Source organism: Pleurodeles waltl, chromosome 1_1 (genome assembly GCF_031143425.1).
Source record: "Pleurodeles waltl isolate 20211129_DDA chromosome 1_1, aPleWal1.hap1.20221129, whole genome shotgun sequence".
Lineage (NCBI taxonomy): Eukaryota > Metazoa > Chordata > Amphibia > Caudata > Salamandridae > Pleurodeles > Pleurodeles waltl.
The window spans coordinates 819,722,303-819,747,690 of NC_090436.1; the positions used below are offsets into that span (position 1 = coordinate 819,722,303).

Here is a 25,388-nt window from a genome sequence, read left to right on the forward strand (position 1 = left end):
ACAAACCTTGGCAGCTGTAAGCACACCTGAAAAGCTTTGGGAACTTCTCAGGGGGAGTGACATAGTGATCTGAAAGTTCCGGTCACACAGGTCTACAACTCCTACAAGATAGTGGACCACCTGGATTCGGGCGATCCCACAGAGGGCCCAATGGCCAGTGAAACATTTGATCCTTTGAGCCTTTTTCACCTGCATTTTGCAGGGGACTAGTGCCAGTAGTCCAAGGGAGACTGAGAGTGCTTCTGGTGTCCACAGGGGTCCCTATGGTCAGGAATGTCAGGTTTGAGCCAAGGATGATGGTCAATCAAGCAGTTCCCACTCTGTGCCTCAGGGACAGAGTATCCCTCTTTTGCTTTGTTGCAGTGAGCAAAGTCCGGTTGTCAGCGACAAAGGGCTCCTCTTGGTCCTTCTTCAATGTCAGTTGTTCAGATCTGAGGTTCTGGTGTCAGTGGAGCCCCTTAAATCCTGGATGTAGGGGAGTTAGGGGTGTGGAGGCTAGTGGCAAATGGACTGCTAGCTTTTGTACCTAATCTGCCCCTGAGGTGACCACATCAGGTGGAGTGGGTTACCTTTACTACCCAGAACCCTCCATTTTGCCACTCCTAAGATGGCAGAAATCAAATTTTAGTGCACAGACCAGGCAGCTCATCTTGGAGGTGTGCACTGCCCTGCATAGCTAATTTCTCACCTGACCAAAAGCAAATGTGCCTGGAGCAGGGGGAGGGCTAAGTCTTCCTCTGGGGGACAGCAGAGATGCCTCTCAGGAGCTGTGAAGCCTATGAAGGTCACAGCCATCAAGTGGCAATTTACTAGCCTGGCGGAGGGGCGGGTGGTGTGACCTCCTTCCTGCCTCATCCTTTGTTTCCTGGGAGTGTTCACACTACCTGGCAGGAGTTTAGAATCCTTTCTTGGTGGCAGCAGACCCTGGAAAGTGGAGGCTGCCATCCAGAGCACAAAGAAGTTGGGGCAAACTGGTGGGTACACTCTAAGGTGCCATCTGGGTACATGCCAGCTGTCCCTCGACACCAGATTTGTGTTTGAGGAGAGAAGGCACGTTGTTTGACACCAAACTCAACATATCTAGGCAGTACCATAATGGAGCTAGCAACCCGGGTCTGCCTGGTGCAAGTCCCATGTTATACTATGGACCAACTATCACTTATAGTGCACTTTAATAGCAAAGTTACTATAGAGCGATATAAGCTTGTGCTTACATGTCTACACTCTTAATGTACTGCTTCCAGCCTCCTGGGCACAGGAGGCTCTCTCTAGGGGTGTGTGACATATACTAAAAGCAGTACAGGTGACTGTTCCACACATGGGATGGGCACAGTCAAGACTGAGCAGTTTGCATTGCTCCTGCACTCTCCAATGTCAGCCTGCTGTAAGTAGTTTGCCAGGGTCACTGAAGGTGGCACAACCAGTGCTTCAGGCCCTTGTGACCCCGGGGAGCGCAGAGCTGAGGTAGGTGCTGCAGTGAGCGCCGGTCTTCTTTCAAATTAATAGATTTATTGGACCACGCAAGCCCGTTGCTATCCCTATTGGGCCCATCCTTCGAATTCGAGGAGGGTTCCTGCTCTACATTACATATCATTTAAATATCATATGGTATGTGTCCAACATGACAGTGAGGATTAGGTTGATCTTGTTTTAGGTCCTCACGAATCGCACTTGGATCCTAATGACTAGCACAGCAAAAAACATGTTGACCAGTTCTTTACAGGAAATGTAGGGATTACTAACACTGTTCTCTGTGAGTCAATCCCTAGAAGTAAGGGCATATGACTTACAACTTAATACACGAGCAAGGGTGTCCCCCCACCTTGGTTGTTTTTAACCTTGACAGGGGTCCATATTTATAATAAAGGTCATTCTTTTGGTTCCCCTTAGTCAATTTTACCAGCTTAGTTTCACCAATCCCCAATATTGCACTCACCACCGGCAAGGATTTCTAAAAGATCTCCGGCAAAGAGCCCCCTTGAGGGGCCTGTCAGGCATTGCAGTGCCGGCCTGACGAGGAGCAAAGCCCGATGATGAAGCATGTCACCGAAAGGGGAGTGAGGGCTCTTGTTCCTAGTTTGAAAAACTTGTACGTATCAGTTGACTCCTCCCCGAGTTGGCAGTGAAGAGTCACATTCACTGTGGAACTATGCATCTGTCTTTTTTGCTAGCTGTATGGGAGTATGATGCACAGGACCAGAGAAATCTCCCAATTGATTAGCCCCCCCCGTTTTTTCTTTGTGACCCCTTTTAATACCCATGCCCTGGGTACCACGGTATCATATACTAGAGACATATAGGAGAGTTAAAGTACAATCTAATTGGGGATACAAATTCACATTTACCAATTTAGAAAGAGAGCACAGGCACCTGGTTAGCAGTTTCCAGTACATTGTCAGGGTCGAAAAAATCAGCATCTAGTAGTTCAAAGTGGGGAAAACGTGCGGGGACATCTGCAAAAAGCCTGGTTTTCCTACAGTAGGCTAACATGTCACCAAAGTGATTTATATGATCTAGGAGCCATGGAAGATCCTACTTCAGGTTCCCCACATTAAGCGAAATGTAAGTCGCATAAAACAGAACTTTGCTATACATAATACCAGTACACATTCACCCTTGATGTTTTCATCATATCTGATTTGAGATTCTAAGGATCCTAAGTCTAATGCTAATGAAAGCAGGGGGTCTTGACATTCCTGTATCCTTTCTCTCCCAAATAAGAATGGTTGTTTCTCTTGCTGCCCTATGTCACTCTTAGTCTGAGATTTGTATAGAAGGCTTTTATTCAGGAGATCTAGGGCCAGATTATGGTACGGCGCAGTTCTTAGCGCCACAGAAGCGTCAAGAAAAGTGATGCTTCTGTGGCTCTAGTGGCCTATAAATATGCCCCTAAATGTTTATTGATGATGGGGGTGCTTCATACGTTCTGAGGAAATTTTTCCTCGAAATCTGACACAAACCATATATTAAAATGAATCTGAGGCAAGCATAGTGACATTGTGCAATTGCAAGTTATCATCTCCTTATCAAATATAGAATTGTTATTTCATCACATTTACTTATTACTTCTATGCCACGATTTATCATCACCGTCTATGAGATTAGTAATTGAAAGGCTGGTAAGTCCCATGCGTGGAGGTTTTGCAGGGAATACTCCTTTGCGAAAAGCCATGTTCCACTTATTTGCATGCCTCTTGGTCCGAAATGGTGAATAAATGCATATATTGATCGCCAACTCAAACTATTCTAACTCTACACAAGATATCTTCACAAGTCAGATCTACCAATCTGATAACAGACTGACGTGGTTGCATATATTGCAAAATATGCAACCAGAATTATAAAACTATTGTGGTATTTCTCTGAGCCCTAGTTAAGTGATACAGCCCTCACTGGCTTTTAATTAAAAAGAGTGAACAGGTAAATCACAGGCTATATTCTATCAACTAGGTTCATTGACCAACTTGAGGATTGTAAAGTTTATCAAGAAGTTCAACATCAATCCCAAAATTCTAGACATTTGGGCATGGGAAGGTCTACAAAATAGTCCCACAGCTTGCTAATGCCCTTTACCAGCTCTTCAGACAGATGTTCGTAAACAATCTTCTCTGTGCACATTTGCCGCCTGCGCCTGTTTCTCCACCCAAACCCAAGAACTGCTTCTCCTGCAACTACGGGCGTGTATGTAGGTAAAACTCTATGATGCACCTGCACTCTGATTCAGGGCCTTGTAGTGCATTACTAACAAGTAAATAAATAAACTCAAATATTTCTTGTAATAGTGCCAGATCTAGTTCCGGAATATAGTTCTCTGAATATACTCTTGCCACGTACCTTGTTAATGATGCTGTCAAAGGCTTTCTGCAGCTTGTCATGAGTAGAGGCAAGTTTCCGGAAATCCCGATGAGCTTCCAGTATTGGGATTACAATTTTGTAAACTTCATTCACTGTTTCATATAAGCCTGCCTGAGGAAAGAAAAGAGTGACACATAATTAGAATTATTAGGGGAAGCTGTTGAGGTGAAAGTGCAAGGTGGGACCGGATATTGGGCCTGATTACAACTTTGGAGGAGGTGTTAATCCGTCCCAAAAGTGACGGTAAAGTGACGGATTTACCACCAGCCGTATTACGAGTCCATTATATCCTATGGAACTCGTAATACGGCTGGTGGTATATCCGTCACATTTGGGACGGATTAACACCTCCTCCAAAGTTGTAATCAGGCCCATTATGTCATAGCTGACCGTCTTTTGCTTCTGGTTTTGCCTCACCTTCAATTTCAATGTCTGAGAATTAATTGAAGATGCTGAAAGCTGGTAGGCAAGTGCGACTAGGCAGGGTCCCTAAATTGTGTGGCATAGAGTTTTTCAGTGTGTGACAACAATATAACTATCAGTCATTAGTTTTTAACACGTGATAAGTGTGAAATTGTTTGCTATTGGTAAAACGAAGATTTCCATATATGTTTTCTATCTCACTGATTTAGAGTGATGAGGTAATATGCATTACTGAAATGCCGTTCACCCCCATTCCTTTAAGAAATCAAGCATTTACAATGCAATTGGTGTCGAATTTGCTTGAGCTAGAGCTATTGGTGGTGTAAATGCATAACTGGATTTTTCTTGCCACATAGTTCCAGTAGCCCTGCATATCAGCGTCCCTGTAAACAGCAAACGTTGGTTAGGGTATGTTTATCAACTTCCACCCTGTGCCACCAACTCCCCCACCACTACAAGTGAGTCCATGCAATACAATCAAGGTCCAGCCCACACTCAAAGCTCCCCTCCCAATCTATGCGAAGTATGTGAAACATAGTGGTGTGCCTGGTTTCCTTTGGGTAGGGACAAAGGAGCAATCACAGCACTGCGGAAAATGGGCATTGAAAAACTGGGGGATTTTTTTTCATGACAGGGTGGTGCGATCCTGGTAATCAGTTACAGAGCAAGTAGAGGTACCTAGACAACTTTTGCGTTATCAATACTATAGAGCACTGCACGCCATGCATGACCTCCTGGGAGATGAGTTACTAAAGTCGCCAGACATTCAGGCACTCTGCATGGTCATAGGAGAGACCTCACATAGCAAGGCAGTATCCAGGCTATATGGCTACGCTCAGGAGGCATATACACCAGGATTAATAAAGTAAGGTTGAATTTGAAAAGGGACCTTGATGTAGCTTTAACAGATACCCAGTGGCAATACTGCTGCTCTGCGACATGATCCATCTCTCTTAATGGGATGCACAGATTAATTAATTTCAAATACATAAATTGGATATACTATATAACCAGTAGGCTGTTCAGATATGGACTGTGCACTATAGCTGACTGCCCGAGATGTGGCGAGTGAGAGGCGGGCTTTCTACACATGGCATGGACCTGCCCCAGGATACAATGGTTTTGGATAACAGTGGTTGCGAAATTGACAGACATCACAGGAGTCCAGCTGGCTGTCAAACCGCTCTTGGCACTCCTCGGCTATGATAGAGATGTGGACAAGGAGGGTAGGAGACTGGTGGCCATGGGCCTCCATCCAGAAAACCGCAGGGTAGCCATAAGATGGGCCCATGGCCCCTTACCCACCCTAAAAGAATGGCATGCTGATATGATATATTGGAATACCCAGACAGACGCATATAATAAATTAACCCCACCACAGAACCACCCAAAAAACTACTGGGGACCATATCAAACATATTTAGTTGGTAAAGAGACATGAAAGCTGAAGGATGAGAGATAGAACAGTTATATTGGGCATTAAACATAAGCGCTGTCCCCTAACGGTTGTCACAAGACCAGTCTTGGTTGAAATGTATAAACAGAAATGCCTGGGGATGTATTGGAGGGTTTCACACATGTCACTATTGGTAGTACTGTCGGAGGGGAAGGAATTGGTGTATGATAGCCAAAAGACCATGGTTACAGTCAATAGAAATGTAATGTCATACTTTATGTACTGTATACTCCGACACTGAAACGATTTGATGTGAGGATTGTTGCATGTTGTTGTTGTATATTGCAGAAAATTGTAAAAAAAAATAAAAGAAAAAAAAGGTTTGTGAAACAACCTCTAACTGACCTTTTAATGTGTCCTTATACCGGGTGTTAAAGTATATTAGCAGTCGTGCAATAATCCATCTAACAGGGTCAGTCTGCAAAGCGCAACAAAAGATCCTCAAAGCAGGACAAACAAAGCATTTACCAATGACATCAAGAGATTTTTGAAAGGCAAGCCCAGGAATGAATGAAAGTGATTGGCACGAGGTGGGCATGGTTAAAGCCCACAGAAAGATAACAACAGGTCCGAAAAGCAGCGCTTGCCCGCTCTCATGCTTGACCTAAAAAACATGGCAATTCTGGTAGTACTGTATAAGTGGCTACATCTCTATGCTCCTTGTAAATCAGGGTTGATTTGACAAATAATTTCTGGGACTAAGTACTTTCTGGTAATTAGCATTTAGGTTGACTTTGTAAATAATTTCCTGCAAACCGAATTAAATACTTGTGTTACTTAAAGATTTTATCTAAGTTGGCCTCACAAGTACTCTCATACCAGTAAATTTGTGATCACACCTCTACAAATTAATTAATTCTCAGCTTGTACTCCATATTTTCCTGTAATTCCATTTTAGGCGATTAATACATATGAGTCCCTTATAGTCCCTTATAGCTAACATCCAAACTAACTCCCTTTATAAAACCCTGTAGGTGTATTGTAGGGTGTGAATATTCAGTTTCCTAGTAAGTTAATATTCAGTAGCATAGCAAATTAATGCTTAAGATACCAGTATCACTCTGATATAAAAGGTAACAGGTATTAGTAAAGCACTCAGTAACCCAGAAGGGTATATTGGTACTTAAGTATTGTTGTTCATTGCTATCTAACCCAGTGGTCCTTCTTTTATCAACCTTGGCAGGAAGAAAGGCTGATTGCTCCTGCCAGGATGTGAACCTGAGACCATGAGTTCAAATACAGGTCCCTGCAGCAGGTGCACTGGTTGATCACACTTGTCTCGATCCTGCTGTAAATATCGCACACATAGGATTGCAGCTGGCCTCCCTGAGCCTTAGTAGATTCCTTTCCTCAGCGATGTCCTATTCCAATCATTTTTTCCACTGTATTATGAGTACAGCAATACAATTACCAGCCTCCCTTCATTAACAGCAGTCAGTAGTAGATCTCATGCAGCCTCTGCAGGGGCACTGGCAGGACCACAAGGTAATATACCCTCCTCCACCAAACGATTTGAACTGTTTAACTTGTTCATCCAGCAACCAAATAAAGTCGCCTAAGGGAAGGCACCAAAATTGACTGAGACAGTACCCCCTGATTTCACAGCAATATTAATAATCTAAAAAAAAGTGTAAGCGGGAAGAAACCATGTGGCACTACTAAAACACAACATTACATTTTATGAGGAAAACTAGCCGAACCCTTTGTTGAAAAGCAATATAAGAAGCAAAAATCCTATCTACAGTCAGTAGGCCTTGTGAATTTTCCCAAATAGTTCCTGAAATAACGTTCCCCCAAGGTAGAACATATGCATTCAACTCCTTTTACATTCACAGAAATGTGGCTATTCTACTTTCATTACCCATCACCGTGGTTGCCAGTTTCAGGAGATGGTGGAATTATCCTGTCCTGATCAGTTATGCTCTCTAAAGCCCACAGGTAAACATTAAGATGTATTTTTAACTTTAGCAGCCTGGATCCAGGTAGGGTTCCTTGCCTCACTTGTGTGGCAGATGGTTAATATTTTCTACCTCTTTGGGTATGGAACAAAATTTGCTTTTCCTCCACTTCTAAAGAAACCCTTCCAATATCATGAGAACATGGCAATTTTTGCCCAATTACTGGACCACCATGCCTTGGAAAGATTTTTGAGAACGTTGCACTTATCCAGCTGCATACTGCTTGATCACTGCCAATTGTCAAGGACTGAACACTGTGACGGAATCTTAATTTTTCATTGCGATCGAAGATCTTCAAAACTAGAGAATGTTAAAGTGAAATCCAGCTGCACAAAAATAAAATCAGAGACAAAAAGGCTTAAGAGTGTGAGAGAAATGTGAAGAAAAATAAGGGCATTGATGCCTTCTACTGCATCCATCTCATGACAAAACCCCCTTGTATATATGGTCCTGGTGGCCATAACATCACAGAAAAAGGTTTGGCACTATCTTACAGTGGGAACATTGGGTGTTTGTTTAATTATGCAGAGCTACCTCACATTTGGTTCTGGATAAATCAGTTGCTTTCTTACACTCATTGGACAATTCAAATCAAACAATACTAAGGGGGTCATTCTGACCCCCGCGGGCGGCGGTCGCCGCCCGCCTGGAGGGAGCCGCCATATGGCCGCTCCGCGGTCGAAAGACCGCAGAGGCCATTCTGGCTTTCCCGCTGGGATGGCGGGCGACCGCCAGAAGGCCGCCCGCCAGTCCAGCGGGAAACCCCTCCCCACGAGGAAGCCGGCTCCGAATGGAGCCGGCGGAGTGGGTATGTGCGACGGGTGCAGACACTGAAATACAAAGTGGGGCCCTCTTACGGGGGCCCCTGCAGTGCCCATGCCATTGGCACTGCAGGGGCCCCCAGGGGCCCCACAACACCCCATACCGCCATCCTGTTCCTGGCGGGCGACCCGCCAGGAACAGGATGGCGGTATGGGGTGTCAGAATCCCCATGGAGGCGCAGCAAGCTGCGCCGCCATGGAGGATTCTGCAGGACAGCGGAAAACCGGCGGGAGACCGCCGGTTTTCCTGTTCTGACCGCGGCTGAACCGCCGCGGTCAGAATGTCCTGAGGAGCACCGCCAGCCTGTTGGCGGTGCTCCCGCATCCCCGGGTCGGAATGACCCCCTAAATGTGTACCCTCCAATGTTATATTTTGCTTCCTTATTTACATAAACTCCATTAATCTGTTAATATTGTTTAGTTTTACAAGCAGACTCAGACCCTGAGTAGGCTTTGTGGACACCCAGGGGGTCCCGGACCACAGTTTAAGAACCAATGTCTTACTGAATGCACAGATGACTCCCGGCCTTGGTATCACATCAAAACTCACTTTACAAGCAAGAGTTAGAGGTCCTGGGGGCAGAAGAGAGGCATTTATTTTTTTACACTTAATCATGATCATACAAAGCAAAAGTAGGATGGAATGAGACTGGATATGTTTATGTACTTCCACCACTATAGTGTTTTCCGAGGATTTCCTATATGCAGTCTGAAGTCTCCAAAATATTGACATTTAATACAGGAAAGGATGTTGAATGGCACAGTGATTATCCTGAGTATATAATATGACAATCAGTGAAGGAGTTAGAAGATTTGGAGATGTCTCAGAGTTTCATTAGAGGCCCAATGTAAAATCTGATGTGGTAACACAACTCCTGGAATGCTGAAACCACACAGCACATTAATTACCAGGTAGAGTAATATCACACTACTATGAATTATTAATTTTGTGGATTGCAAACTAACAGTGAGAGTAATTTTTTGTGTACCATAGCCTTTTCAAGCACTTTCAGCACCTTTCCCCAGAATAAGTCTGCCCGCTTTTCACAGACGAACTGTGTCCAGGGGGAAACCCTGAAAGTGTGGGGTTTACTGTAAAATTAATAATCCCGATTCAGGAAGAAAGAGTTTTCCTGGTAGGTAGATCCTGAGGGACAATGGGTAGGACACAACAGTAATACTCACAGCTCTATAGGTCATAAAGTAGAAGCACGTTTTTTTCCACTGAAAGTACTCCAATAACAAATCACAACAACAAGATAATGCAGATGACAACAGACTGAAAAATATTGGATTTCATCATTGATAATGCATAGAATTTACAGACCCTGAAGAAGAGAAAACGGCTACAAAAGACTTGTTAATTCACAAGGTATAGCATCAGAAGGAGGGGAGCTGAATTTTTTTAAATAAACAATTGAACAGCTGGAGTCTAAAAGAGGGCAAGGAAATTTGCAGATTATGCCTCGTGTGTAATGCACCACCGTCAAACATGCTTCCAATAGCAAAACCTTTTCCATGTTGCACTTACCGTGCTGAAGAGGTCTGTAGCTTGTTCCAAAAGTCCTACCAGGCCATTCTCTGAGAAATACCTTCCAGAACAAACCCCATCTTCATCAGGAGAGAGAATGTCGTCAGAGACCGCAGATTCCTCAAGCACATTAGAGGAAACATTCTGGAACACATGAGAGAAACCACGTCAGCACCAGAAAACGAATGCGTAAACACGGGCCTTGGGGGTATACGTTAGCAAAGTAGGTATGAGCAGAGAGCCAGTGAAGACCAAACTTCAGTGCTCGATCAAGCTCATTAAACAGATGTCTAATTGAAGTGCCACAACACTCACACTTAAGGAAAGGGTAGCAACAAGTGCCATGGAGTTGTTGTTTCTCATTCTTCTACACTTCCCTAGATACCCAAATGAAGCCATGTGACGTGAAAAGATTACAACTAGCCATCAGCACGGCTTCGAAACATTTCCCACATATGTCATCCTAAGCACCCTCATTCGAACCAACCAAGCACAAATTAAGGACTAGCATGGTACACATCCATTAAACGCACTTCAGTACCTTCTCAGGTGTATGTAACACTTAATAAGTGAAAATATAATACAATGTGACATATATTCAATAATAATGCAATTGAGATGTAAGAAAAATGTGCAAATTGCACCATTTCACACATATTTTGCCTAACTTGTTTGATCTTTAGGCCCACGTTTATACTTTTTGACGCAAAACTGAGCAAACGCAGTTTTGCGTCAAAAAAGTATAGCGCCGGCTTACGTCATTCCAGAGCACCAGTCGGGGGCCAAAATTATGGAATCCCGTAAGCCGGCGCTAAGGGTGGGCTGGCGTCTGGTAAAATGACATTAGCCGGGTGGGGGTTCGAGGGAAGGGGGTTTACCTCAAAAAATGACGCTAGGCTGGTTAGAGGCAAAAAAATGCCCTACTTACCTGGGATGGGTCCCCATCCTCTAGTGTCCCTCTGGTGTGGTTGTTCCTGGGGCGGGCACCTGTGGGCCCTTTCTATGGTGTTTGCCTGTGAAAATGGGTCTACAGGTCCCCTAACGCCTTCTCTGACCCAGGCATTAAGGCTTAGCGAAATTATTTAGGTCCTCCTCCTACCCGTGCACCTTATTTGTACGGGACGATAAATAAGGCGCTAGGGGCTTTGAGTCATTTTTGGGACGGGTAAGCCTACCTTGCATCTCATTGACGCAAGGTGGTTTCACACATCCAAAAATGACGTTGACGCCAATATTGTGACGCTAGACAGGTCTATCGTCAAAATATAAATATCGAGTTAAGTTTGCGCTGAATTTGTGTAAAAAATTACGCAAATTCAGCACAACCAGAGAATAAATATGCCTCTTACTGTTTTTCCAAAGCTGAATTCGAATGGAAATAAATGAAGGCCCTTGTCGGGCAACTCATTCATAACTCAAGGTTGATTCACTTCACTGTTTGACTACCAATGGAATGTATTGTATATGAACTTCAAATTAAAATCAACTTAGTTGCTCTCTAGTCTTCATCAAATCAAGCTCTCTCAGTCCAAAGTACCCTCTAAAAATGATGCATTTTGCCAAAATATGCTGGGAGGAAACTGTCACGTGCGTGATAGTTTCACATACAACCTGGCACTAAATTACCTAATTGCAAGTACATTTGGTATCCTAACTTCCTTTTGGCACCAGCACCTACAAAATCTAGCACGTGTGCTGAGGCTGAGGTCTTGACCCTGAGATGCAGAGTCTAGCTCTGAGGTTAAATGAGGTCCATCAAAGTGTACCCCTGTGGCCACACGAGATACTGAGACCTGTACAGAAAGCAGTGATGGCAGCATAACATTTTTTAATCATTAGTGCCTGGCTGGGTCTTACTCCAGCTCCCAGAAAAGAACTCAGTACCACCCATCCCGCTCATGTAAAGTTCCGCTCATGTGTCACATAAAGTCCCTGCGCAGACATCCATGACTAGCAAGTGGATGTTGTGTGTATAGTGCCAACTAGCAGGTCTGCATCATGGTTGAAGGTGTATGTATTTTACAGTCCAATGGGATCCATTTTGGATTGCCCTTCGCTTTCACATATCATAAGATGGAGGTGTTGATAGAGTTTCACAAGGCAATCAACGTGATTTGCCTACATTTCTGAGCTGAAGGATGTAGACAGAAGTGTGAATGGATTGAGAAAGGACTGCCCGTCAACATGCAATGTGACCAAGTGGCAAGGGATTGGATTACTGATTAGTCCTTCATGAGCTCTGTCATGTAAGTGGTGGAAAGTGAATGGGGGTGAGTCAGCAGATTTAGTTGTTAGTGGGGAAGAAATTTCTAGAAAGGACTATGGATTTGTGTCTTCCCCTTGAGTGACCCATCTAAAAAGGCTGATGGCAGCCAGGTACAGAACCTAACACCCATTGTGCTCATGTCAAGGATACTCCTGTTTGGAGCTAGCACCATCGCTGCTTAACAGCCATTAGCTAACACAAAGAATTGTCTGCACAGCAGAAGGAAGATATAATTCTGACAAGGAACCATTCCAAACCAGTTCCTGAATTGTAGACAGTGGAGTCGCATCTCACTATAAAACCGAAGAAGGGAAGGAGAGGAGTTCTTTAACACAGTAGAGCATATATCATCCCCCAGAGAACAATTCACAAATACGGGCAGTGTCCTGTTCCGCCACATCACCATATTCTAAATTGAAATGGTGGAGTCATTATCACCAACTGGTAATGGAAGGTACCGCTTTTGCATCCCAAGAAATAAGAAGTGACCTGTAACACTCATTATGTGCTGCCACTTCAAAAATGGATTTGACTCGTTCTCAGGATTCTACGGACTTTGCAGTTTGTGTTTGTATCTATTTTATGTTTTTGTTGTGCCTAAGAAAGCACTTTTGCTGTCTGTTCAGAGATATGCTGTTAACTTACAGTGCGCTCAGAACCTGCCCATTGCTTACCATTGGTTGGCTTTATTGATACTTATTTGCTTGCTTGTTATTTGTTCTTGGTGATTGTCCCTCACTTGGAGCTTGGACCCATTACTTCTGTTCTTCCACGGCTTCTTTTCTGGTGCTATGTTTTATTTTTGGTTAAGCACTCTGACCGTGCATGTCTTTTCTAGCTGTCTCCATAATATACTTTGTGTTTCTCTTTTTTGCCCTTGGGTTTATCCCTTCACCTCCCTCCCTCTGCCATTCTTGTTTTTTCCTCGCCCACCCACCTTGGGTTGATGTTCGTCCTTCCCTACTGCCTCCTGTTGTCCACATGCTTCCCCATCAGCAACCCTCACTAGCCGTTGTTTGTGTGCTTCCCCATCTCTGTCCACCCATCCACTGTTGTGTGCTAACCCATCCGCCCTCCGCTGTCCTTGTGCTTCCTCATTCACACCCACCCACCCATCCTCCATTGCCTTGTGCTTCCCAGCCCCTGCCCTCCACTGTACACGTGTTTCCCCATTTTTATCTCTTCTGTGTCCTTCTCTATCCCACCAACATCGCCCTTGGTCCATACGTTGCCTCTTCCCAGTTCAAGTCATCCAAAATTCCCAACTCCCTTTTCCACTTACTTTCACTGATCCCAAAAGCTCCATATAATTATTGTTAAGTGTTTTGTCTATCTGTGAGGAATATTTATGGATGTTTGGCATCTGCGCATTGGAATTGCCCATGTTATATTTCATGTGCTGGTTCTGCAGAAGCATTAGTCAGCTTACAGATAAGCAAATTGGCATCTAACCAGTACAGGGAGTGCAGAATTATTAGGCAAGTTGTATTTTTGAGGATTAATTTTATTATTGAACAACAACCATGTTCTCAATGAACCCAAAAAACTCATTAATATCAAAGCTGAATATTTTTGGAAGTAGTTTTTAGTTTGTTTTTAGTTTTAGCTATGTTAGGGGGATATCTGTGTGTGCAGGTGACTATTACTGTGCATAATTATTAGGCAACTTAACAAAAAAAATATATATACCCATTTCAATTATTTATTATTACCAGTGAAACCAATATAACATCTCAACATTCACAAATATACATTTCTGACATTCAAAAACAAAACAAAAACAAATCAGTGACCAATATAGCCACCTTTCTTTGCAAGGACACTCAAAAGCCTGCCATCCATGGATTCTGTCAGTGTTTTGATCTGTTCACCATCAACATTGCGTGCAGCAGCAACCACAGCCTCCCAGACACTGTTCAGAGAGGTGTACTGTTTTCCCTCCTTGTAAATCTCACATTTGATGATGGACCACAGGTTCTCAATGGGGTTCAGATCAGGTGAACAAGGAGGCCATGTCATTAGATTTCCTTCTTTTATACCCTTTCTTGCCAGCCACGCTGTGGAGTACTTGGACGCGTGTGATGGAGCATTGTCCTGCATGAAAATCATGTTTTTCTTGAAGGATGCAGACTTCTTCCTGTACCACTGCTTGAAGAAGGTGTCTTCCAGGAACTGGCAGTAGGACTGGGAGTTGAGCTTGACTCCATCCTCAACCCGAAAAGGCCCCACAAGCTCATCTTTGATGATACCAGCCCAAACCAGTACTCCACCTCCACCTTGCTGGCGTCTGAGTCGGACTGGAGCTCTCTGCCCTTTACCAATCCAGCCACGGGCCCATCCATCTGGCCCATCAAGACTCACTCTCATTTCATCAGTCCATAAAACCTTAGACAAATCAGTCTTGAGATATTTATTGGCCCAGTTTTGACGTTTCAGCTTGTGTGTCTTGTTCAGTGGTGGTCGTCTTTCAGCCTTTCTTACCTTGGCCATGTCTCTGAGTATTGCACACCTTGTGCTTTAGGGCACTCCAGTGATGTTGCAGCTCTGAAATATGGCCAAACTGGTGGCAAGTGGCATCGTGGCAGCTGCACGCTTGACTTTTCGCAGTTCATGGGCAGTTATTTTGCGCCTTGGTTTTTCCACACGCTTCTTGCGACCCTGTTGACTATTTTGAATGAAACGCTTCATTGTTCGATGATCACGCTTCAGAAGCTTTGCAATTTTAAGAGTGCTGCATCCCTCTGCAAGATATCTCACTATTTTTGACTTTTCTGAGCCTGTCAAGTCCTTCTTTTGACCCATTTTGCCAAAGGAAAGGAAGTTGCCTAATAATTATGCACACCTGATATAGGGTGTTGATGTCATTAGACCACACCCCTTCTCATTACAGAGATGCACATCACCTAATATGCTTAATTGGTAGTAGGCTTTCGAGCCTATACAGCTTGGAGTAAGACAACATGCATAAAGAGGATGATGTGGTCAAAATACTCATTTGCCTAATAATTCTGCACTCCCTGTATTGCCAACTGAAGTAAGAATTAATTAAACTGAAGTAGCACAATGAAAAGTAAATAAAACCCACCTGAAAGCTGACACTCCCGATTGGCAGGTAGCTGTGGTCTTCCAGCATACTCAGGTACTCTGCAACGAGTGCTGCTGCATGAACCAGACACATGCCAGCTTCTGTCTTGCATTTCTTATTGGAGTGTTTCTCTGTCATATTCAGTAGCCAGGTCAGCCGTAAGTCGGGGGACGTCTGATACCCTTTAGCAATTCTAATCAAACATGATGAAAAAGGTAACTGTGTAGCTTTGAGATATTGCAAATGTCTGTAGGCTTCAAATTTATGGCAGGAAAAGGCATTCTAAAACATAAAATACTTAATGTTCTTTACAGTAATATATTTTTCTGTGTTTCATTTTTGCATGTGGATAATTGTAACGGGGGTTACAGTAATATGTACAAGTTATCAGATAAGCAAGCATTTCTGAATAAAAAATATTTCTCCAGAAGGAGTCCCTTGAAATGGTTCAATTAATCCTCTGTTTCAGACCGAAACCTCAATCTTCCATATTTGACAGTTGACCAATTTCAGCCATTTAGGTGTGGTAGGTAAATATAATTATTAGAATATCGTCTGACATAAACAGAGTGGCCTAAATATTGTTGACAAAAATACAATTCTATCGGAGTTAATGACAGCAAAGCTACACGCAATGGGACGATGTATCAATTTTTTTTATGTCAGACGATATTACTGTAAATGATTTTGTGAGATAAATTCGCCTGTTAAGTTTGCACCTATTTGTGATGTCATATTTGACACTGCCTGCTTCCCACAAATCCCTCCGAGGCGATTCTCAAAGATTAACCTGTCCAATGAGTACAGCTTCCCTTTGATAATCTGTTACCACTTCATTTGAGACGTAAATAACATTTCAGTGGGTTGCAACTGCCATTAATAAACTTCATAGTAAATTGCCCTGATACATTGATACATTTCATTTTAAATTGCAAATGAGTCATTAAACCCATTCTGCCATACAGAAATGCTTTACTGATTCACAAAATGGGTTTAATAGATGACAAAACACAATTTTTCTGTTGCAAACCAAGTACTTCTATGAATTACGGGTTTGCAGTCTCAAAACAATTTAAATCATCTGGGCCTAGATACACAGCAGGTGATCCAATGCAGCCCACTGGAAACATTTTCAAGCTGGAAAACTGTTCACTAGAAATAACACAATGGTTTAAAATACAGTGCAATTATGTTCAAAACAGGTATGTGCCATTTAAAGTGATATTATTACACATTATTCATGTACAGAAAGTTTATCATATGTTAGTGTTGCTCACTGCACATAAGCAAGCCTCCAGAAAAAGCAACTTGGTTCAGAGCTCACTCATGAACTCGTCACTCAATGCCTGATTTGGATTTCACACTCATGTAACTAGGTAGTGTAATACAAAGTGCAAGATTTGCAAAATGGCAAATCATTCAAAGACAGATAACAAACAATATCTAGCCATCCACATAAATGGATGGATTTATTATTTATTAGTTATACTACAAAGAAGCCTGCAGACAATATAAAAAACATGTGTTATGTTCTATTGAGTAATGGTGGATAATGACTGGATTTGCAAGTCCTCACCGGGAGATTTCTTTTGTAGGTATCTATTCTTGCAAATATGGAATGTGAGACCTATGGCTTATTTAATGGAGTTTTTTTTTTATCTGAACAGTTGCATTTTTATACCTCATTTGTAACATATTCGGGTTTCACTTACCGGTACATTAAGTCCATTAACATCTCCGGGTCTTCCTGGAACTCCCTCATTTTTACAGTATCTGACAAGATGCTGTTGAGATTACAGAGCAGCTCCTCAACCTGCAATTGCAAATGAAAGACGTAAATGCAAACGTTGAAGCCGAAACTCTGTAATGGCCTCATGCATGCATTGGTTGTACAAGGACACATGCATGAGGCAAGAACCTGTTATTTCTCAATATTAAGACCTCACGAGGTTGTATTTAAATGCCACAGTCAGACTATAGTGTTTTTCAGAGGAATCTGACCATTGGCACTCTAGATCTTTTGCCTCAGCAGTGCATTGCCCACTTGTAGCTCTACCTTCACCAAAATTAAATGAGCGTTTTCAAGATCAAATCAGAAAACACTGGTAAAATGGTGACCTATTATGAAGGCACACACAGGCACTCTATCAATACAACCGCTTGTACTAAATGCGTGATCAGGCAGTAAGGTATATTTCTGGAAAATATAATAACTGCATATTTATTAATGGTGTTAAAATATATTTTAATTCTGGCTGTGGAACTGCTGCTTGATAGCAGCAAGGTGCTAAATCTGTGCAGTGGGACGGGGTCTCATTGTACAGGTTTAGAAAGATTTTACTCCAATGTTGGTTCTGCAGTAAAACATGCCCTGAAGACGGTAATCCAGTAACAAAATTATATGACGCATAATAATCATTCAACTATCAGTTTACTGAAAGTACTTTCCATAAAATATATCTAAAGTCGATACTAGGGGAAATGCCGCTTGTAAAATAAATCCAAAAACTGCAATATTGTTTTACAAATAATTTTTCGTACAACACATTTTCCCGAGACTGTTTGTAGAATTCTTTGTAGACAGCAATGTTCTCAAGAGTATTAATTATACAGGATCTGTTTCTCTAAATGGATGAATGAACGGCTTGACCTAATAAAATTCTCTTTATTTGGGCGTCACTGTCTCATAGGGAGTTTTATTCAAAAACTGGATAGGAATGTTGATTCTCTGCAGGATGTTTCTCAAAGGAAGTTTTTATACCTATTTGCGTTAGTTGTGACAAGGATGTCGATTTGTTTTGGCACACTATCCAGCGAAGTGGAAACAATTTTTGCCCATATTCTGGTAAAAAGTCCTGAAATTGGACACCGAAGTGAAATTTGTACTTTCAGTAAGTGCATGATTAGCTATAGCAAAGGAATATTCAACGTGAATATCTTCTTATCAGCTGTATATTTCCCTGAGAATCGTTCATTATGGATGGTTACAAAATTGTCTTGACTAAATACAGGGTTGCTGATATATATTGGTTATTGATTATATTGGGTTTATTCTAAAGGTATTGTCTTCGGCATAAGATGTTGGGTCAAGATGCAACTCTACCTTCCTTGGTTTGTTTTCCTCATTTGTTTTTACTTCAGATTTAAGATGGCAGCTTGTGTGGCCATTTAATCACCATGGTTCTACCCTTACAATGTTTCATTGAAAGAGTAATGGACTTAAAAGAAGTAATCTGTTGCTTAGAGCCTATAAGAGACAAAGAGAGGAAGAGACAGGTGAAGAAAGGCAGGTAAAAAGATAGGTCAGAAATTTGGAGCGTGGTTAAGTGGCGAAGGGAGTTAGGAAGAGGAATGTTGAGAGAGGGAGCAAAGTGTGGTTACCAGGGGGTGAAGAAGAGAGAGAGAGGTGCGGTAGAAACAGAGGTAAGTCAAAGCGAGGTAGAGGCAGAAATGTAGATGTCGGAAGTGACACAGACCAGGTGTAGAGAGAACTAAATACAGGTGCAAGAGTAGTGAGACATAGGGAAAGGTAGAGCAAGAGATGAAGGGTAGCAAGAGAGATGGTGTGTAGAGGGAAAAGGTGAAAGAGGTGAGGTAGAATAAGAGAGGTGAGATAGATACAGAGTTAGAGAGAGAGGCAGAAGCTTAAGTAGAGAAAGAGGCAGAAACAGAGGCAAGGCAGAGATCTGTAATAAGAGAAACCCACAGGTAAATTATAGACGGCTTGTTGAAATAAAGGAGTTGCAGAGAGTGATATGAGACAGGCGGTTAGGACAGAAAAAATGATAGTGATGGCGAGGTAGAGATAGTAAAAAAGCAGTAAGGTAGTCAGACATGAGGTAGAGGGAGCAGACACAGAAAAAGGGAGTGGGAATGCAGAGAAGTTTGACTGCAATGAATGGTGAGGTAAATTGGAAAATTGGTTACTGAGAGAATGATAGGCGGTCAGAAAAAGATGATGTAGTGAAAAAAATGAGAATTGGGACAGAGAGGTAAGGTAAAGATTGATGAGCTACATAGAGGGCCATGAGAGAGAAGTACAAAGAGGTGTGATATACAAAGGAGATAGAGATAGAGGTGAGGTAAATAAAGATGACATTAAAGGAGTCGAAGCAGCTGGAGGAGAGAAATAGAGAGGTGAGATGGAAAACAGCAATGAAGTGAAGTAAGTGCTGGTGCCAAGCACTGCAGACCACGGGCTCAAATTAAGCAATCCTTCCCTGTATCTGGTACATGAGAACTCCTCTGAACTCCACAGAAGATGCAGAGTAGGGGCTGAGGGCATCCTTTTTGCCACAACAGTGTCAGATCTTGCTTGACAGGTCTGTTGACCTACATGTAACATTTGAGGCACCGTTTAACCCCTTGGGCGTCAAGGACGTAATGGTTACGCCTGTGGCTGCGGCGCTGAGGTGCCACGGATATCACTATTATGTCCTAGTACTGGCCCTCTGGGGAAGCACTAGTGCTCCCCCCCGAGGGCCACGCCCCCACCCCCCCATGGCAGGGCTTGAAGGGGAGTCGCTTCCCCTTCCACCCCGACTCCCTCCCCGGACCCCCCAGTGACGTCTAATGATGGTCACCTCCCATCACACTGGAAGCATGCTTCCAGCGCGATGCGGAAGAGAAATGCTCAGCATTTCTCTTCCGCTCGGGAGGAGGGGGCAGGCAGAGGTATGAAAGGAAAGGCCTTTCCTTTCATGTCTCTGCTAATGCCCACTAGACACCAGGGAATTGTGTATTTTTTATATTTACTCATAAGGGGAGCGGCCCCTGGGGGGCCCGCCTAGACACTAGAGATATATATATATATTTTTATATGTCGGGGGCAGAAACCACTAGACATCAGGGATTTTTTTTTATACTTACGCATAAGTGGAGCAGCTCCTTGGGCAAGGGCTGCTCCACAGGTGGGCAAAATATTTGTAGGCCTTTTCTGCCCCTCCTCGGGGCAGATCGGCCTATTATAATTAGGCTGATCTGCCCCCGGGGGGCAAAAACCTCTAGACACCAGGGATATATATTTTTTATATTTACTTTGTGTTTTTATGTATCGGGAGAGACCCCTTAGGCAAGGGTCGCTCCCCTGGGGGGCAAATTGTATTTAGGCCATTTCTGCCAGCCTATTTTTATTAGGCCAATCTGCCCCCAAGGGGGGCAGAAACTACTAGACACCAGAGATTTTTATTTTTTTGCATCAATTTCACGCAGGGGGGAGCGACACCTTAGGCAAGGGTCGTTCCCCTGGGGGGCAAATTAATTTTAGGCCATTTCTGTCCCACTTGGGGGCAGATTGGCCCATTCGTATTAGGCCGATCTGCCCCCCTAGGCACCAGGGATTTTTTTTTTGTTGCACCACTTTCACGCATGAGTCACGACCCCTTAGGCATGGGTCGCTCCCCTGAGGGGGGTTGGGGGGGGGGGAATTTATTTTAGCCCATTTATGCTGCCCTTGGGGGGCAGATCAGCCTATTGCTATTAGGCCGATCTGTCCCCGGGGTGGGGGGCAGAAACCACTTAGGCACCAGGGATTGGTGTGTGTGTATGTGTGTGTTTTGTTGTTTTGTTTGGGGGGGGGACAGACCCTTGGGAAAGAGTCACTCTCCATGGGGGCACATTACTGTTGGCCATATCTGGGGGCAGATAAGACTATTTTTGGAAGGCCCTTCTGTCCCCAAGGGAGGCAGAAAGCCCACCAGAGACCAGGGAAGATCTTTTTCAAAATAAGAGGGTTTGGTATGGACATACCCCCACCCAAATAAATGGGGCCAAAGTTGTGCTGCCCACCAGTGGGCAGATGGGGCAATTACCCCTGATCCACACCCCGGGGGCAGAAAGTCTACTAGAGGTTAGGAAATAAAAAATAAAAAAAACGAGTGTGGTGGTGGCTACCAACTGAAGGGGGTAACAGTCTTTCAGCTCTCCCCGCACACTAAAACATCTTATTGCAAGGCAAGCAAGAGGACATTTGATTATCTGGACTCTTGGTTTTACATTTGGGCCATGAGAGCTTGGCTAACTCTCAAAATCGTCCCACTTGGAACGGTGAGGGCTGTACTTTTTAGACTTTGGGACGCTGCCATGTAGAAAAATCCACAAGACTTAGAAACATCTAAAAAACTAAACATCTGGGTGAGTCAAGGGTGGTGTGCTTCTCATGCACTGTGCACCACTTTCTTACTCACAATGCCCTGCAAACCTCCAACTTTGCTGGAAATCACACATTTTTTCCACATTTTTGTGGTGGAACCTTCCGGAATCTGCGGGAATCCACAAAATTCCTACCACCAAGCATTGTCTCATCTATACCGATAAAAATTTTGCCCCACTTATCAGCCTAAAAGTTTTTATTTTCAAACTGCCCTTTTGTACCTGCTTTGGTTCCCCCTCAATTTCAACATGTTTTTGGCTCTTCCCTGTCACAGGCACTTGGTCCACTTACACAAGTCAGGTATCATTTTTACCGGGAGACTGAGGGGAACATTGGGTGGTAGGAAATTTGTCCCGGTGCGGTGATGCCACACAGAAATGTGGGAAAATGTGATTTTTTAGCTAAATTTGAGGTTTGCTGAGGATTCTGGGTAAGAAAACATTGGGCGATCAATGCAAGTCACACCTCCCTGGATTCCCTCAGGTGTCTAGTTTTCGGAAATGTTTAGGTTTGATAGGTTTCCCTATATGGCTGCTGAGCCCAGGACCAAAAACGCAGGCCCCCGCAAAAACAGGTAGTTTAGTATTTCATAATTTTGATGTGTCCACATAGGGTTTTGGGGCATTTGCTTTCGCGGGCACTAGGCCTGCCCACACAAGTGTGGTACCATTTTCATCCGGAGACTTGGGGGAACACTGGTGGAAGGACATTTGTGGCTCATCTCAGATTCCAGAACTTTCTGTCACCAACATGGGAGGAAAAAGTGTTTTTTGGACAAATTTTGAGGCAAAGGATTCTGGGTAACAAGACCCCCACAAGTCACACCATCTTGGATTCCCCTACGTGTCTAGTTTAAAAAAAAGTTGCAGGTTTGGTAGGTTTCCATAGGTGCCAGCTGAGCTAGAGGCCAAAATCCACAGCTTGGCACTTTGCAAAAAACAGCTCTGTTTTCTTTGGGAAAATGTGATGTGTCCATGTTGTGTTTTGGGTCATTTTCTGTCACGGGGCCTAGGCCTACCCACACAAGTGAGGTACCATTTTCATCGGGAGACTTGGGGGAACGATGGGTGGAAGGACATTTGTGGCTCCTCTCAGATTGCAGAACTTTCTGTCACCGAAATGTGAGTAAAAAGTGTGTTTTTGGCCAAATTTTAAGGTTTGCAAAGGATTCTGGGTAACAGAACCTGGAGAGGGCCCCACAAGTCACCCCATATTGGATTCACCTAGGTGTCTAGTTTTAAAAAATGTGCAGGTTTGGTATCTTTCCCTAGGTGCCAGCTGAGCTAGAGGCCAAAATCCACAGGTAGGCACTTTGCAAAAAACAGGGCTGTTTTCTTTGGGAGAATGTGATGTGTCCACGTTGTTTTTGGGTCACTTCCTGTCAAGGGCGCTAGGCCTATGCACACAAGTGAGGTACCATTTTTTATTGGGAGACTTAGGGGAACACTTGGTGGAAGGAAAATGGTGGCTCCTCCCCCCGATTCCAGAAATTTCTGTCACCGAAATGTGAGGAAAAAGTGTTTTGTTTTTTCGGCCACATTTTGAGGTTTGCAAAGGATTCTGGGCAACAGAACCTGGTGAGAGCCCCACAAGTCACCGCATCTTGAATTCCCCTACGTGTCTAGTTTTCAAAAATGCGCAGGTTTGGTAGGTTTCCCTAGGTGCCGGCTGAGCTAGAGGTCAAAATCTACAGCTAGGCCCTTTGCAAAAAACACGTCAGATTTCAATGTAAAAATGTGATGTGTCCATGTTGCGTTTCCTGTCGCGAGCATTAGGCCTACCCACGCAAGGGAGGTACCATTTTTATCAGGATACTTGCAGGAACACAGAATAACAAAACAGGTGTTATTGCCCCTTGTCTTTCTCTACATTTTTCCCATCCAAATGTAAGACAGTGTGTAAAAAAGATGTCTATTTGAGAAATGCCCTGTAATTCACATGGTAGTATGGGCACCCCAGAATTCAGAGATGTGCATATAACCACTGATTCTCAACAGCTTATCTGATGCCCATTTTGGAAATACAAAGGTTTTCTTGATACCTATTTTTCACTCTTTATATTTCAGCAAATGAATTGCTGTATATCCAGCATAGAATGAAAACCCAATGCAAGGTGCAGCTCATTTATTGGCTCTGGGTACCTAGGGTTCTTGATGAACCTACAAGCCCTATATATCCCCGTAACCAGAAGAGTCCAGCAGACGTAACGGTATATTGCTTTAAAAAATTTGACATCGAAGGATAAAGTTAACAGAGTAAAACGTGGAGAAAATGGCTGTTTTTATCACCTCAATTCCAGTATTTGTTTATTTCAGCTGTTGTTTTCCATAGAAAGCCCTTGTAAGATCAACACAAATTACCCCTTGCTAAATTCAGAATGTTGTCTACTTTTCAGAAATGTTTAGCTGTCTGGGATCAAACATTGGTTTTACACCCATTTCTGTCACTAACTGGAAGGAGGCTGATAGCACAAAAAATAGATGGGGTATGTCCCAGTAAAATGCCAAAATTGTGTTGAAAAATGGGGTTTACTGATTCAAGTCTGCCTGTTCCTGAAAGCTGGAAAGTCGGTGATATTAGCACTGCAAACCCTTTGTTGATGCCATTTTCAGGGAAAAAACCACAAGCCTTCTTCTGCAGCCCTTTTTTCCCATTTTTTGAAAAATTAAATTAAATTTTAGCTGTATTTTGGCTAATTTCTTGGTCTCCTTCAAGGGAACCCACAAAGTCTCGGTACCTCTAGAATCCCTAGGATGTTGGAAAAAAGGACACAAATTTGGCGTGGGTAGCTTATGTGGACAAAACGTTATGAGAGCCTAAGCGCTAACTGCCCCAAACAGCCAAAAAAAGGCCTGACAACTGAGTGGGAAAAGGCCTGGCAGAGAAGGGGTTAAAGTAAGAGAACAGGGCATCAACTCAATACTTACATATCCACTGTCTGGTTACTGGAAAAACCTGCTTTTGTCCTACCAGAATTCTGTTCCTGGGTTTGTTGTGGGTACAATAACTCCCTCAAATTGGATTATAGGCTTGATGTGGGAGGTCACTTGCATTACCACAGTACACCCGCCACGCACACACCCAGGGCCCAAGTTTAGTGTGTCCAAATACTTCCACCATCTTGAAAATGTCCTGACACATGGCATTTTGGGTTTGCTTGCAGTAAGAAAAACAGGACATGTTGCAAAAGTGGGTAGGGTTACCCCTGGGAACTTTTACGGGTTGGTTTTAGTGTGCCAAGGAGTTATTCCAACCCATTAGCTAGTACCAGTCGAAATGTGGCAGCTCCAGGTACTCACTTTAGAACACTTTCCATGACCTGAGAGAAGCCTTGAAGGACTGGACCTGGTCCCGCTTGTACCCAGGATGAAGATGTGGACTCTAAGAGTCATAAGGTGGACCACCTTTTCAAGCTACAGGGATACAAAAAGCTAGAGGCCTTTTCCTGTAACTGCACGGCTGATCAGAGACAACTGGACCACAACTGGACCCTGCTCTTCGCTTTTGCTTGTCCCAGGGGGATTTAGAAGTGCACTCATGTGATGGATTGAGACTTAAAATACTAAGGGGCATACTGATACTCTGTTTGCGCCGAATGTGCGTTAAACATTTAGACGCACATTCGGCACAAACCGTGCACCATATTTTAACTTTGACGCCTGAGCCCACGGATGTCAAAATTCCTCCGTGTGAGTCATTTTTTGGATGCGGGAAACTGCTTTGCGTTAATGACATGCAAGGTAGGCGTTCCCGCCCAAAAAATGACTTTAAGGCATGTGCGCCTTATTTATACTCCTGCGTCATTTTGACGCACAGGAGAGGGCGGGCCTTAAGAAACAGCG

General features: G+C 43.5%; 1 protein-coding gene across 2 annotated transcripts in view; it reads right to left on the reverse strand.

Moving 5' to 3' along the window:
- The window catches only part of DOCK8 (dedicator of cytokinesis 8), a 709,540-nt gene that overhangs the window by 58,822 nt on the left and 625,330 nt on the right, over window positions 1–25,388 (reverse strand). For both annotated transcript variants that reach the window (XM_069228642.1, XM_069228651.1), the window contains 4 exons: window positions 17,108–17,208; window positions 15,396–15,588; window positions 10,045–10,188; window positions 3,835–3,966 (listed from right to left, as the gene is read on the reverse strand). In XM_069228642.1, coding sequence (XP_069084743.1) covers window positions 3,835–3,966; window positions 10,045–10,188; window positions 15,396–15,588; window positions 17,108–17,208 — 570 coding nt within the window. The remainder of the gene's footprint in view (window positions 1–3,834; window positions 3,967–10,044; window positions 10,189–15,395; window positions 15,589–17,107; window positions 17,209–25,388) is intronic.